Source organism: Thamnophis sirtalis, unplaced genomic scaffold (assembly GCF_051295495.1).
Source record: "Thamnophis sirtalis isolate CommonGarterSnake01/CBP01778 unplaced genomic scaffold, rThaSir2_p1.2 scaffold_1, whole genome shotgun sequence".
NCBI lineage: Eukaryota > Metazoa > Chordata > Lepidosauria > Squamata > Natricidae > Thamnophis > Thamnophis sirtalis.
In genome coordinates this window covers 155,006,710-155,020,386 of record NW_028261381.1, presented here as the reverse complement: position 1 = coordinate 155,020,386, position 13,677 = coordinate 155,006,710, and the positions used below count along the sequence as shown (strand labels likewise).

The 13,677-nt window shown below is 41.3% G+C and overlaps 1 protein-coding gene across 1 annotated transcript in view; it reads left to right on the top strand.

Moving 5' to 3' along the window:
- The first annotated feature begins 2,195 nt into the window (after positions 1 to 2,195).
- Positions 2,196 to 13,677, top strand: part of ERO1A (endoplasmic reticulum oxidoreductase 1 alpha) — a 31,616-nt gene continuing 20,134 nt past the window's right edge. The window contains exons 1-5 of the mRNA XM_087728451.1: positions 2,196 to 2,652; positions 7,465 to 7,584; positions 10,128 to 10,211; positions 12,319 to 12,357; positions 12,793 to 12,875. Coding sequence (XP_087584577.1) covers positions 2,533 to 2,652; positions 7,465 to 7,584; positions 10,128 to 10,211; positions 12,319 to 12,357; positions 12,793 to 12,875 — 446 coding nt within the window. The 5' untranslated portion in view covers positions 2,196 to 2,532. The remainder of the gene's footprint in view (positions 2,653 to 7,464; positions 7,585 to 10,127; positions 10,212 to 12,318; positions 12,358 to 12,792; positions 12,876 to 13,677) is intronic.

The window sequence follows — 13,677 nt, the reverse complement described above, 5'->3', positions numbered from 1 at the left end:
TAACCGGGGTGGCACTTTCTGTAAGCAGGGCAATAAAGATTAGGCTAGAAACAACACCAGAATGTTTCCTCCCTGCCTTCCTTACAGGATTAGCCCTGTAAAGTGGAAAAAAAAATGAGATTTCTTCCAACAATCTGTTCTCCCAACTGCTTAGAAAGTTAACAACAGGTTCTCCCCAATAGGTGCAGACTGGCTGAATCCCACCACTGCCCTCAGCCCAATTCACCTCTCAGAGTGGTTGTTGTGGGGGTAACAAGAAGAGGAAGACATATTAGATATGTTCACTGCTTTGAGTTATTTACTAAAATAATAAAGGCAAGATAAATGTCTATGGAGATTCTCAGTCATCCAAGTCATGGTGCTTTTTCAAGAGGCAACTGGACATTCCTGTTTTTCTTTGAGGACATTTCACTTCTCATCCAAGAAGCTTCTTCAGCTCTGAGAATCTCCTGCCTTTGGGACAACAGGCAGGATTAAAAAAAAATCAAAATCATAAATAAGAATAAATTTTTTTAGATTTTAGATTTTATTGAACATTTATATGCCGCCCTTTTCCCTGAGGGGACTCAGGGCGGCTTACAATAATGGGGGGAAGGGAGTGCAAGACAAGACTTAAAAGAAAAAGAAATGTGAATAAAAGAAATTAACCATAAAAACACAACATTCACTCAACATTCGGGCGGGGTGAGAATAATCCTATCCCCAGGCCTGACGGGATAGCCAGATCTTGAGGGCTGTGCGGAAGGCCTGGACTGTGGTGAGGGTACGGATCTCCACGGGGAGGTTGTTCCATAGTGTCGGAGCTGCAACTGAGAAGGCTCTCCTCCGCGTAGTCGCCAGTCGGCACTGACTGGCGGATGGAATTCGGAGGAGGCCTACTCTGTGCGATCTGATGGGACGCAGGGAGGTAATTGGCAGGAGGCGGTCTCTCAGATAGCCAGATCCACTACCATGGAGCGCTTTATAGGTGGTAAGTAAGACCTTGAAGTGCACCCGACGATCAACAGGTAGCCAGCGCAGCTCACGGAGGATCGGTGTTATATGGGCGAACCGTGGTGCGCCCATGATCACTCGCGCGGCCACGTTCTGAACTAGCTGAAGTCGCCGGATGCTCTTCAAGGGCAGCCCCATGTAGAGCACATTGCAGTATTCCAGCCTAGAGATCACAAGGGCTCGAGTGACTGTTGTGAGAGCCTCCCGGTTCAGGTAGGGCCGCAACTGGCGCACCAGGCGAACCTGGGCAAATGCCCCCCTGGTCACAGCCGACAAATGGTGGTCAAAACTCAGCTGTGGATCCAGGAGGACTCCCAAGTTGCGGACCCTGATCTGAAAGTCTTAAAAGCTCAGGATTTTCTGTGGGTAGTTTTCTTATGTCTTCTGCAAAGTAACTCATCTAGCACCCACCTTCATGTAATTTCTGTGCAGGCCCATAGCTAACCTAAGAATTTGAGGCAAGGGTGGGCCGGAGATATTTTAAAAGAGTATAAAAGAACATCGGCAACTTCTGTTGCAGAAGCTGTTTCTATTAAGGTGGAGAATATATTGCGGTTATTAGAATCTACTTGTAATCTGCCCTTTAATTATTTTTAATTGCTGCTTCCTCGTCTAAATTACTTCCACCTTCTTGTCCGTTGTTCACTATTTTAGTGTTTGTTTCCAGTGAAAATCTTATTTTATGTTATTTTGTAACCTGATTTAAGATTTGGGAGGGTTGAGGTTACCAAGCTGGAAAAATCTGGGAAGTTCTCCTTTTATAAAAGGAAATAAATCCAGGCAGCCAGCCAGCCAGCCACCTTAATCAGGAACCAAAAAGATCTGAGGTGTGGATTAAAGGTGTTTTTTCTTCAAAGGGCAATTCCGGCTGTTTTTTTTTTCCTTAAGGAAAAAAAAAGTTGCCTTCTGAAGCACCTTCCAGATAACTATGACGTAGGTGACCGAGAATCTCTGCACACCTCTAAGGGACAAGACTGTCCCAACCCCGCCTGCCAGTCCCCGCGTGAAAAAAAGAAACGAAGGCGGAGTAGGAAGAAATGCCACCCAGGTCACAGTCTTTTCTTCATGCTGATTTGCACGTCCAGACCGATCCCCAGAGAGCGACTGGCGTGGTGAGCTCAGTACCTCGAGGAAGTACTGATGAGATGGCTCAGTGCCTGACTAGGTGGCTCAGTGGCTAAGATGCTGAGCTGGGTGGATCAGAAAGACCGGCAGTTCGGCGGTTTGAATCCCTAGTACAGGTGTCCAAGATCCCTTCCAACTCTGTTACTGGAAGGGAGGGAGGCTGGGGCTGACGAGCCCAGGACTGGGAGGTTCCCCCAGCACGGCGAGGTTAAGCAAGGGACGAGGCTTTCCCCAACGGGCCCCTCCCAGCGCAGGGCAAAGCCGCGACGCCTCTGGTTGTGTGCGGGCCACGCCGCACGTCCCCTAGATGTGAAAGATGACGCTCCGGCAGGAGGAAGGCGGGAGGCGTGTCTGACCGGCGGAGCTGAAGAATCTCCAGCCCAGGCTCGCTTTAGTTGCGGCAGCAGAGGCGACATGTCGCGGGTGGTGCTTTCTCGTCGCTTGTGCCGGGCGCTGCTGGTCCTCTTCCTCGCCTCGCTATCCAGAGGCGTTTCCCCCGAAGCCCCGTCGGCGGAGCAGCGCTGCTTTTGTCAGGTGAGTCGGGCCGGCAGGTAAGCGGGTGCCTCTTCCGCCCATCCCTTAGGGCTCACTCAGCCCCGGGGCAGATCCGGGATATATGTGCTGCGGGAGTGGAGCCACTCTTCCCCGCGTGGCTCCCCGCTTTGCTGGGGGAGCCTCTCTACAAGCAGGGTCTCCAACCTGGGCAACTTGAAGCCTGGAGGACTTCAACTCCCAGAATTCCCTAGCCAGCAAAGCTTGAAGCCTGGAGCAAAGCTAGCTGGGGAATTCTGGGAGTTGAAGTCCTCCAGGCTTCAAGTTGCCCAGGTTGGCGATCCCTGCTTTACACCGGCTCGCATCCAGGCTTTGGGCTCGGGGAGTTGTCGGAATGGGGGGGCACGCATCCTTCTTTGAGCCCCCCCCCCCCGCTCTGAAAAAAGAAGGACTTCTCCCTGGAGATTTGGTGGGAGAGTTACGGTACTGTAAATGCCAGGACGGGCGGCCGGCTGGCTTCTCGGAGCTCTAACCTTCGCTAGGTAGCCCCAAGGCGCAGGCTTGCTCTGTAATTCAAACCGGGATCGTAAAAGTGGAAGGGCCATTAGCGCTACGGGAGCCCGGATCCTGCTGCCTTTCTAGAGGAACTCGTTCCCACGGGCTATCTGGTTCGGTGAGGAGAAATTATGGCCTTTGGTAAGGCTCGAAGGGTTGGAAGAAAGACGCTTTCTGATGTTCAAAGGGGTTATTTATACGGCCATCCTAGCGTCCTGCAGCATCTTTATTGTACCTAGGATGATGTGTTAAATTATGATTGGCGGTTTCTTGGTGTTAGTTGGGGCTACATTCTTTAAAAAGTTTCATGGATTTCAGCTTGGCTCTCTTCTGTGTTAAATAAATGGTTGAAAGGAAGTTGGCTAGAGGGGCATCCTTGCCCAGGCTGGTACCTTCCAGATGTGTTGGAAGCTGTTGGGAATTTTGCAGTTTGAGTTGGGCTTAATTACAGGGACCCAGATGCTTGGTTTGTTCCTTAAGATCTGTGGCTATCTTGGTAATTTGCCTTTAAAAAAAACTTTTGAGAAATTAATAATAATGAATGGGAGGCTACTGTATTGTAAAGCAAACAAGCACCAACTTCAAACACTCTTATGTAGTATTTCTAATTATACCCTTAGGCTACACAGAATGTTGCTGTCTGATGTATGGGGATTTTGTGATTGGTCACATCCACTGTGGTAGCCATTTGATGTGGAATTTTAAACATGCTTTTGAAATTCACTAGTCTAAAATGTTGGTGACCCCTGGCTTAACATATATAGCCATTGTAAATTATAAACCATATAAACCATAACAGAGAACTCTGAAACTCTGTAAACCAGGCCTGAGAATTTCAATCTCAAAATACTGAGTCTGGAACTTTATATACTTGTATAGCAGTAGACCTCATCGGATGTATTATAACTTCTGAGTAGACATAGAGAGTAAAACAACTAAAAATTGTTTCTAGTGATATGGCCCTTGGTGGTGTGGACCAATCTCTCATCTGAAACTAACATGTCAAACCTAAACCAAGGCTTGATAAAGACAAGAGCTCTTCGAAAGAGTTTTTGATATTGATTAGAAGATGCTGTCTGTGAGTGGGGATGGGTGATTGTTTTTAATGTCTTGTTTTATTTTGATGATTTATTCCAATTGACAGTTTCACTTAACATAAGTTTAGTGTGGATGATTCATTGCACTGTATTATGTTGTGTAATTGGAGGAGTCATTACACAATATGACAGTATACAATAATAAGTTTGCTACCAACCTGAAAGGATCTTTTAACTTTCACAATTATTTTCTTAATCTACAAAATGAGGGCAGTGCTTATATAGCCCACGTTGTGTTGACTTTGATACATTGTAAAACCTATTTCCTCTAAATTTAGTACATTGAGGATGTAGCCTTCATGTCTTTGGTGATGATGATGATGATGATGATGATGATGATGATGATAATAATAATAATAATAATAATAATAATAATAATAATAATAATACCACCTAAAGGGCTACCTCGCTATTTGTAAATTTTAAATTTATCAGACTTGAACATTCTGATTCTACAAAAAACCACCCTACTTGGAACAGTTTATATCCTCTGACGTTACCTTAAGAGTTCCTAGGTCCTTGGTTAGGACTGGAGCTATTGAGCTGCCAACCAGCCCTAAAGGCTGAGAATCTCATCAAAGATTAACCAAATAATAATAATATCATCCACGTTTTCTTGTGGCTTTTCAGAAACTCATTACTGTTGTCTCTGGGGGTGGGTTGTGCTAAGTATTCTGCAACTACTTAAAGATGGTCTATTTTTATTTTTTATTGTTAATTATCATGTCTATGATAAGAATAAGAACTAGTAGGAAAAAAAGTTTGTAGCTTAGGGTACAGCTGTGGGATCCTTGGTGATCTCTGAGCTGGGCTTGCAGATGTTTCATTACCAAACGAGGTAACATTATCCGCATGTTAAAAATCATCCCCACATAGCTGCTCTCATCTGCTAGCACTGATGATGTTAACTAATTTGGTAATGAAATGGCTATAGGAAAACCACGAACTCAGAGAGCATCAAGGAACCCAGTAAGAATAAGTAACCTCATGATCTCCAGATATTTAGAAATTACAATACCATTAATTCTAACCTTCATTGCTCATGTCAAGGGATGGAATCCAAAGAGGGTACCAGATTTTGCTGATTTGTGTGCTGCTTCAGATTTAGGCCTCATTTTTATTAATAGGGATGCATGTATTTGTGGGATGTGGTGGCTCAGTGGCTAAGACACTGAGGTTTTCGATCAGAAAGGTTGGCAGTTCGGTGGTTTGAATCCCTAGCGCTGTGTAACGGAGTGACTCCTGTTACTTGTTCCAGCTTCTGCCAACCTAGCAGTTCGAAAGCATGCAAAAATTCAAGTAGAAAAATAGGAACCACCTTTGGTGGGAAGGTAATAGTGTTCCGTGCACCTTCAGTCTTTTGTCATGCCGGCCACGTGACCATGGAGATGTCTTCGGACAGCGCTGGCTCTTCGGCTTTGAAACGGAGATGAGCACTGCCTCCTAGAATTGGGAATGACTAGCACATAATTGCGAGGGAAATCTTTACCTTTACCTATGTGTTTGAGGTGATACACATGAGTGAGATCTGAATTAACTTTTTTTTTTAAAGATATGCTCCAATGAACTTGATCACTTTTTCTGAGATCCCTATTTACAGTATTTTCTTTCATATAGTGGGATTCTTGCAGTAGGCTAAGCTGTAATGTAGCCTTGTTCATGGTTTATTATTTTATGAAAAGTTAGCCAATTATGATATGTTCAGTAAGTAACCTGTGGTTAAGAAAATTATAGTTTGTTGTGTTGTACAGAGATAGCCGAACTTGTTCAAGGCCTCATTGCATATATCTCCAAACTGAATTATGTTGAGTTGGAGTATCAGGCCACATGGAGAGCATTGTTCCAGAAAGGATGCTTTAAAGACATAGCTAGCAGAAACTTGCTCCATAATCACTCTGGATTAAGATTGCAGGGTTTTCTCTAATCCTAACCTGCTTCAATTATCTTTCCTGAAATCGGCATTGCAAGAACAGCATACTCTCATTTTTTGGTTTTGCAATACCCTTCATTTGCCTATGTTGGTGTATTGATTGCTTCAGACGAAATATAATATAAGTGAAATTTAAGAATACCTGTTTGTTTCAAAAGAAGTGATAAGGCACATTCGTTCTTAAATTAATAGACATCCCTAATGACTGAAAATGAGCTCAGTCAGATTCTTACTATCTGAGTTTTGTATTCAGTGCTTTCATCTATAAGTATTTTGCCCCCTATTCTTGATCAAGGAAAGAGTTTATTGCTAGAGGAATATTTTTTTCTAGTGTGGTTTGAGCATCTTTTAAGTTAAAGGCTCTCTCCCATTTTGTAGGATTGAATTCTAGAATATATATACAATATATAATGATTGTGCTTAAGGTGTATTTCTATCTGGCCTTTATGAAGTCCTTAATGGCTGGTTCCATTGATGATGTCAGTTTTTTAGTAGAAAGCATACATTGATAAACATACAATGATTAAAAATAATTGTATGCACTTGCAAAGCTTGCCAGTCAAACCAACTCTCTCTGGATCATACAAGGAAGTGAGACATTGCTACCAGCTGTAGGATTTTGTCAACAAACTGTTAGCACTTCAGTGTAAAGCTTTTAAATGTGACTAATAACTTGAATTGTAGTAGGTAGAAGTCAAACGGGTAGCTTGTAGGAATCTCTCTCTCTCTCTCTCTGTGCAACTTCCTTGTAAGGCCACATGCTATAAATCTCCCTCCTCCGGAAATTACTCTTTTCTGAGCTGTTTGTCAAAGTTTTGTCTCGCATTTGGCTTCTGAAGCTAACAATCACACAACTAAAACAACTGAATCACTGAGTAACTTGAATGTATTTGTTTTAAATAATAGATTACTGAATGGATCTCTTCTTCCTCCCTTAAAGCATAGATGAGGATGATTAAATTAATTTAAGCAAGTCCCGTATAGTTGATTCAATAAGAATGCTAACTTATTTAAAACAAAAAAGTTGGGATTCATAAACCAGAAACAAATCCTAATAGTACTATGGGGCAAAGCCATAACTACTGGTTTGAGTAACACTAAATTAAGCAAAATATCCTTTCCCCTCAAAAAGGAAGTGCAAAAATGTGAGGCAATAGGAGAATGTGGAGTGAATGCCTCCTCTCCTCTTCTAGTTTCAAGCATATTTGGCTGCATTGATACAGGAATTATTTTGGTCTTTTAAAAATATCTAATCCTTTTTTTTCTCATTAGGTCACTGGTCATTTAGACGACTGCACTTGTGATGTCGAGACTATTGATACCTTCAACAATTATAACCTTTTCCCCCAGTTGCAAGAACTTCTGCAAAGTGATTATTTCAGATATTACAAGGTAGCTGTTTACTTTTCTTATGCATATATGCCCATATTCATCATGACATTCCCTTTTTGGGAAAAGCAATGCCCTACATAGTGGAGTAAGAAACACAAGGCCAAAGAAATTAAAAACAAAAAGAGGTAAAAAATTTATGCTTACAGTAGCAATAGCACTTAGACTTATATACCCCTTTACAACCCTCCCTAAGTGATTTACAAAGTCAGCCTATTGCCCCCAACAATCTGGGCCTGCATTTTACCCTCCTTGGAAGGATGGAAGGCTGAGTCAATCTTGAGCCTGGTGGGATTTGAACTGCCAAACTGCAGGCAAACAGCAGTCAGCAGAGGTAGCCTGGAGTACTGCATTCTAACCACTGCACCACTGTGGCTCTTATTACTTGCTATAACCATCTTACTACTTCCATGCCCATTTACTAAGCTACCTCCTTTAAACTTATCACCTCTCTTGTTTGAGGATTTCACCAGCTCCATCCAACCAAAACCTTCTAAAACTTTCTGGCTGAGAAAGTCTGAGAAATTGAAGTCCATATATCTTAAAATTGCCATGTTTGAAAAACACTGTTGTAAATGGTGAAGCCGCCTCACATATTTTGTACTGATCACTTCTGTATTTTACCCACAGTCATTCTGCACTTATTTATTCTTGACCTTATCAAGGAAATCATAAATCTTCTCTTCTTACCTGCCCAGAGTTGAACTAATTTCTAAGCTATCCACATATTTCCATGCTCATTTTATTTGTACTACATACAGCTGTTAACACATACGCCAACTAATTTACAACTTCTCATTCAGACAAAACAGTCTGTAATTCAGGCTTATTTTTATTTTCATGATATGTTTTTTCTAAGTCCAAAAATGTACAAAATATTTCTCCAGATAAAACAATTGCATCTATTACATTTTTAATGTTCTCAGAGTAGTTTAGAATTCATTTTATCATCTTTTTCCATAACATTTATAGCATGCATTTAGGCTACACTCTTTCAGGTAAGACTCTTACCCTGAAATAAGCCTCTGAATTACTCCTTCCAACATTCCCTCACTATCATTTCATTCCAAATCATTTTCATCATTTTGATTTGTAAAAATAATTTTTCATTCCGCTTCTATAATTCCATAAACATCCCTCATATCCCAAATCTCTTACATTTCACATTGCTACAAGAGGCTGCCATGTTCTCTTTCCCCTTTCATTCATTTAGATTGCAGTCATTTAACTTCTGATTATTTTTCATACTCTTCAGAACCAACTATAAAATAGTTCTGCATTCTCTATATTTTTTAAAAAGTGCTTATTTTTTTTGCAAATGCTTATTGCACATATGTAGGTAAGTTTACGTTTTTTAAAGAAACATATCTGAGACAAAGGTCTCGGTATTACTTTTCAAATTCTTTAAAAAAATTATGCATAAAGAAGAAAAAAAGTTGTTTATGTGGTATATACAGCTTGGTGAAAAGTAATGGTTTAAGGCGCCAGGTTAAAAACCCGAAAACCAATAAGTGACCAGTTTTAATTGTAATTCTAGTCCTGTCTTAGTCATGAAAACCAGCTGGGTGACTATGGGCCAGTCTCTCTCTCAAAGCCCAACTCTCTTCCCGGGGTTGTTTTTATGGGGAAAATAGGAGGCGGAAGAAGTTATTAGATATGCTAGCCACCTCAAGTTATTCATCAAAATAATAGAGGCAAGAAGGCAATAATTAAAAATGGGTAGCCAAAAATATATTGCATTTAATTCCAACAGCTACTATTACACAATTCAGCCCATTTTTCACTTTCATGACTTAGCCTCGGTTAAAATATGTAGTGTTTTGATTATTTAGAATCACAGAAGATGGTATAGAACAGGGGTGTCAAACTCAATTTCATTGAGGGCTGCATCAGGGTTGTGTTTGACCTGGGGGGGGGGGCAGATGGGTGTTGCCAGCTCAACGTCACTCCTGCAGCTCTCTGCCAGTGAAAACAGAGTTTGGGAGGGGGACATGCATGGCTCTCCCGGGCTCCATTTTTGGCCACAACAGCCTCCTACAGCCCTCTCCTAGCAAAAATGGAGCTCGGGAGACTGTTCCCCCCCCCCCCCCCCCGAGCTCTGTTTTCACCCACAATGGCCTCCTATACCACTCTGCCAGGAAAAATGGAGCTGGGGAGGCCGTGTGCAGACCTCCTGAACTCTGTTTTTGCTGACTGAGTCTGTCAGAGCCGAAAATTGAGTCTGGGAGGACTATATATGACCCTCACAAGCTTTGTTTTCACTTGCAGAGGCACTGCGGGCTGGTCCTTCATTGTTCCCAGGGCTGCCCTGCAGGCCAGATCTAAGTATCTCACGGGCCTTGAGTTTGACACCCATGGTATAGATCAGTGTTTCTCAACCTTGGTGACTTTAAGTCCTGTGGACTTCAACTCCCAGAATTCCCCAGCCAAGGTTGAGAAATCCTGGTATAGATGAAAGGATTAGAAATGAGTGACCAGACTTTTATTTTATCCTTGGTTTGTGAATAATTTAAACACAGTGTTCATTCTTTTCTCCTCTTTTCCAGGTTAACCTGAAGAAGCCTTGTCCTTTCTGGAGTGATGGCAGTCAGTGTGGAATTAGACACTGTGCTGTTAATCCATGCCCATCTGTAAGTGCCAGGAAACATAACAAAGCCCTTTTCTATTTTCCCAATCCAGATATATTTTAATACGTTTTATTTAGCCTGCTGTATGGAAAACACAAAAGACAAATCTTGGCAATATCCCAGCGTGCGTCTTGGTTTTACAGGTAGTCCTTGACTTACGACCACGATTGACCCCAAATCTTTTGTTAATAAATGAGACATTTATTAAATGAGTTTTACCCCATTTTACGGCCTTGCTTTCTACACTGGTTAAGTGAATAACTGAGTTAAGTTTGTACTAATCTGGCTTCCCCATTGACTTGGCTTGTCAAAAGGTGATCACATGACCCCGGGCCATAGCACCCGTCATAAATATGAGTCAGTTGCCAAGCATCTGGATTTTGATCACGTGACCACGGGGATTCTGCAATAGTCATACGTTTGAAAAACTAACTCGCTTTTTCAATGCCGATGTAACTTTGAACAGCCACTAAATGAACTTTTTTAAGTTGAGGACTACCTGTATTTTTATTCTGAAAAAATATGATAGGAAATCTGTTTCTTCTATCGGTTCTTTTAGAAGAATTGTCTGGTTTCTGTTTATTTTGTTGATAATATGACTCCCTGTACATGCTCAGAGTTTTAGACCAGGGTCTAAAACTCGATTTCATTGAGGGGCGCATCAGAGCTGTGTTTGATCTTGGAGGGCTAGAATGGGGGTGGCCAGGGTGGGCGTGCCCAGCTTGACATCACTCATGTCAGGGGTGCCTGTGGTAGCCCAAAAGTTCTGCCAACAAAAACAGGCTCCCGAGCTCTGTTTTCAGCTGCGACAGCCTCCTGCAACCCTCTGCCAGAAAAAACGGAGCTTGGGAGGGCCGCAGACAGCCCTCCTGAGCTGCGTTTTCACTGGCAGAAGCACTGCGTGCCAGTCCTTCCCTATGTCCAGGACGTCCCCGTGGGCCAGATGTAACCACCCTGCGGGTCGGATCCGGCCCCGGGCCTTGAGTTTGACACCTCTGACATAAGCTCTCCTTGCCTGTTTATGGAGCTCTGCCCGTCCTTCTTCTCCAGACGAGGATCATCAGATGTTTCTTTAGAATTTTCCTCATAGGGAAATATGATTCCAGCAATGGAGAGAAGTGTAGCTTTTGTAGCCCCTTGTTCCATCTGCAATCCCTTTAATACATTGAAAGCGGGTACCGGTATATAAATATCATATTGGAGTTCACAATATATCGAAAGTACTGTATGATACACTGTTTGTAGCAGCTTTTTCAACCTGGAACTTGCTAGATTGTCAAAAGTGAATTGATAGTTTTTACAAAATAAAAATTTTGTACGATTAAAACCAGGAAGCTGAAGGACCACTATGTCCTCATGTCTCTTTAAGATCTTTTGGTGAATCTATTTTCTGGCCCACCTTCTGAGTTGAAGGAAATTGAAGATCCCTTAAAAAAAAAGTATTGGTGTCTTGTTCTGGAATGTCTTTTCCAATTCCTGTCTTTTGTACTTTTTTAGATCAATGATAAGAATTAGTTTTACTGGGTTACTTTTTAAAATATCCTTTTTTAAAAAAAATAATAATGATGGCCCATTTTTGTTTTTTTATGGGTTTATTATCACATTTCTGATGTTTCCAATTTAGTTCCCCTTTTGATATTATTCTGCTATGATAGATTATTGGATGATCTTTGTGCTGCTTTCTCTGTTGATTAATTTCTGGTTTGGAAATAATCTCAGTTGAAGGAGAATTAAATATGTCTTATTTTGTGATAGCAGTAATAAAAATTAAAAGATTTTTTAAAAGGATGATCCTTTTTTAAAAGACCACTTGTTTTTACATAGAGTGATCCAATCCATGAGTTTGCCTATTCTGGATTGTAAACCTAGTTTTAACAAAAAATATTAAACAGTTATGATAGCTTATCTAAGAAAGCATAGTTAAAACAAATCATGGGTTTGTGTGATCCTTGAAATCAGATATGAGAATCCTTGGTTTATACTTCCTGTTCAAATTGCTTTTCCAGGAAAAAATTCGTAGTGAACCCAAAGTTAAAAACACTGTTGTTTTACATTGGCATATGAAATAAATAAATGCATCAAACATAACCTCATTATCTCTTGTTTTCAGGAAGCGGTTCCTTGTGGAATTAGATCAGAGACTAATAAGGTAAGTAACAAACAGGTCCAGCCAGAACTCTCTGGATCCAGGATAACGGTCCTGTCCTCTATGTGTATTTGAAGAGAGAAACATTGGGGTTTTTTTTCTCTTAAAGTAATGATATATTTATTTATGTTGTGATAACCATCAACCGACTTGGCTAAGCCTGTGATTCCAACTTCAAATAGGTACTGTGCATTTAAGATCCCAAGAAAAATACACCTCTAAAAAGCTCTTAGTTTTGTCTGGTAACTATTAGATGAATGGTTTAGCTAGAATAGAGACAAACAAATCGATCACAAGGAAAGAGGGTGAGGGATCCTGAGTGACCCATGGCCCATGTGGCGGACAGGCAAGAGTTGATCTGAGGATTGCTGCTTGCTAACTCAACAGCAGTGAATCCATTTGAATCAGTTGCACATCTCCTGTCATCTTGTTTTACAGTATTCAGAAGCAGCTGCTGTCACTCCCTTGGCTGAAAGCTGTGGAAAAGCAGAAAACCTTGGAGCTGTTGACAAATCTTTGAGGTATAATTTGTTTTTCTGGATAAACATGATGGTAGGGGTGTTTGCTGGTCGCATGCATTTTCTTCTTCCCCTAGCCTAGAACTTAGTTTACTTATTTGATTTTTATCCCACCTTTATGAATAACTCAAGGCAGTGAACATACCTGATACCTTTTCCTCCCCTTATTTTCCCTGCAACAACAACTCTGTGAGGTGAGTTGGGCCGGGAGAGTGGCTGGCCCAAAGTCACCCAGCTGGTTTTCATAGAGTAGAGTAGAGTAGAGTAGAGTAGAGTAGAGTAGAGTAGAGTAGAGTAGAGTAGAGTAGAGTAGAGTAGAGTAGAATAGAATAGAATAGAATAGAATAGAATTCTTTATTGGCCAAGTGGATTGGACACATAAGGAATTTGCCTTTGGTGCATATGCTCTCAGTGCACATAAAGAAAAATAAAATATATTAGTCAAGAATCATAAGATACAACATTTAGTGATAGTCATAGGATACTAATAAATAATCAAATCATACTAGGAAACAATAAAAACAATACAAGTTGTAAAGGTACAAGCAACATGGATATAACCATAAGTGGGAAGAGGTGAGAAGAATAATGGTATTACAGTCTTAGTAGATAATTTGACAGTGTTGTAGGAAATAATTATTTAGCAGAGTGATGGCTTTCGGGGACAAACTGTACTTGTGTCTTGTTCTGATGTGTAGTGCTCTAATGTTGTTTTGAGGGTAGGAGTTGAAACAATTTATGTCTAGGATGTGAGAGGTCTGTAGATTTTTTCTCAGCCCTCTTTTTGACTCGTGCAGTATACAGG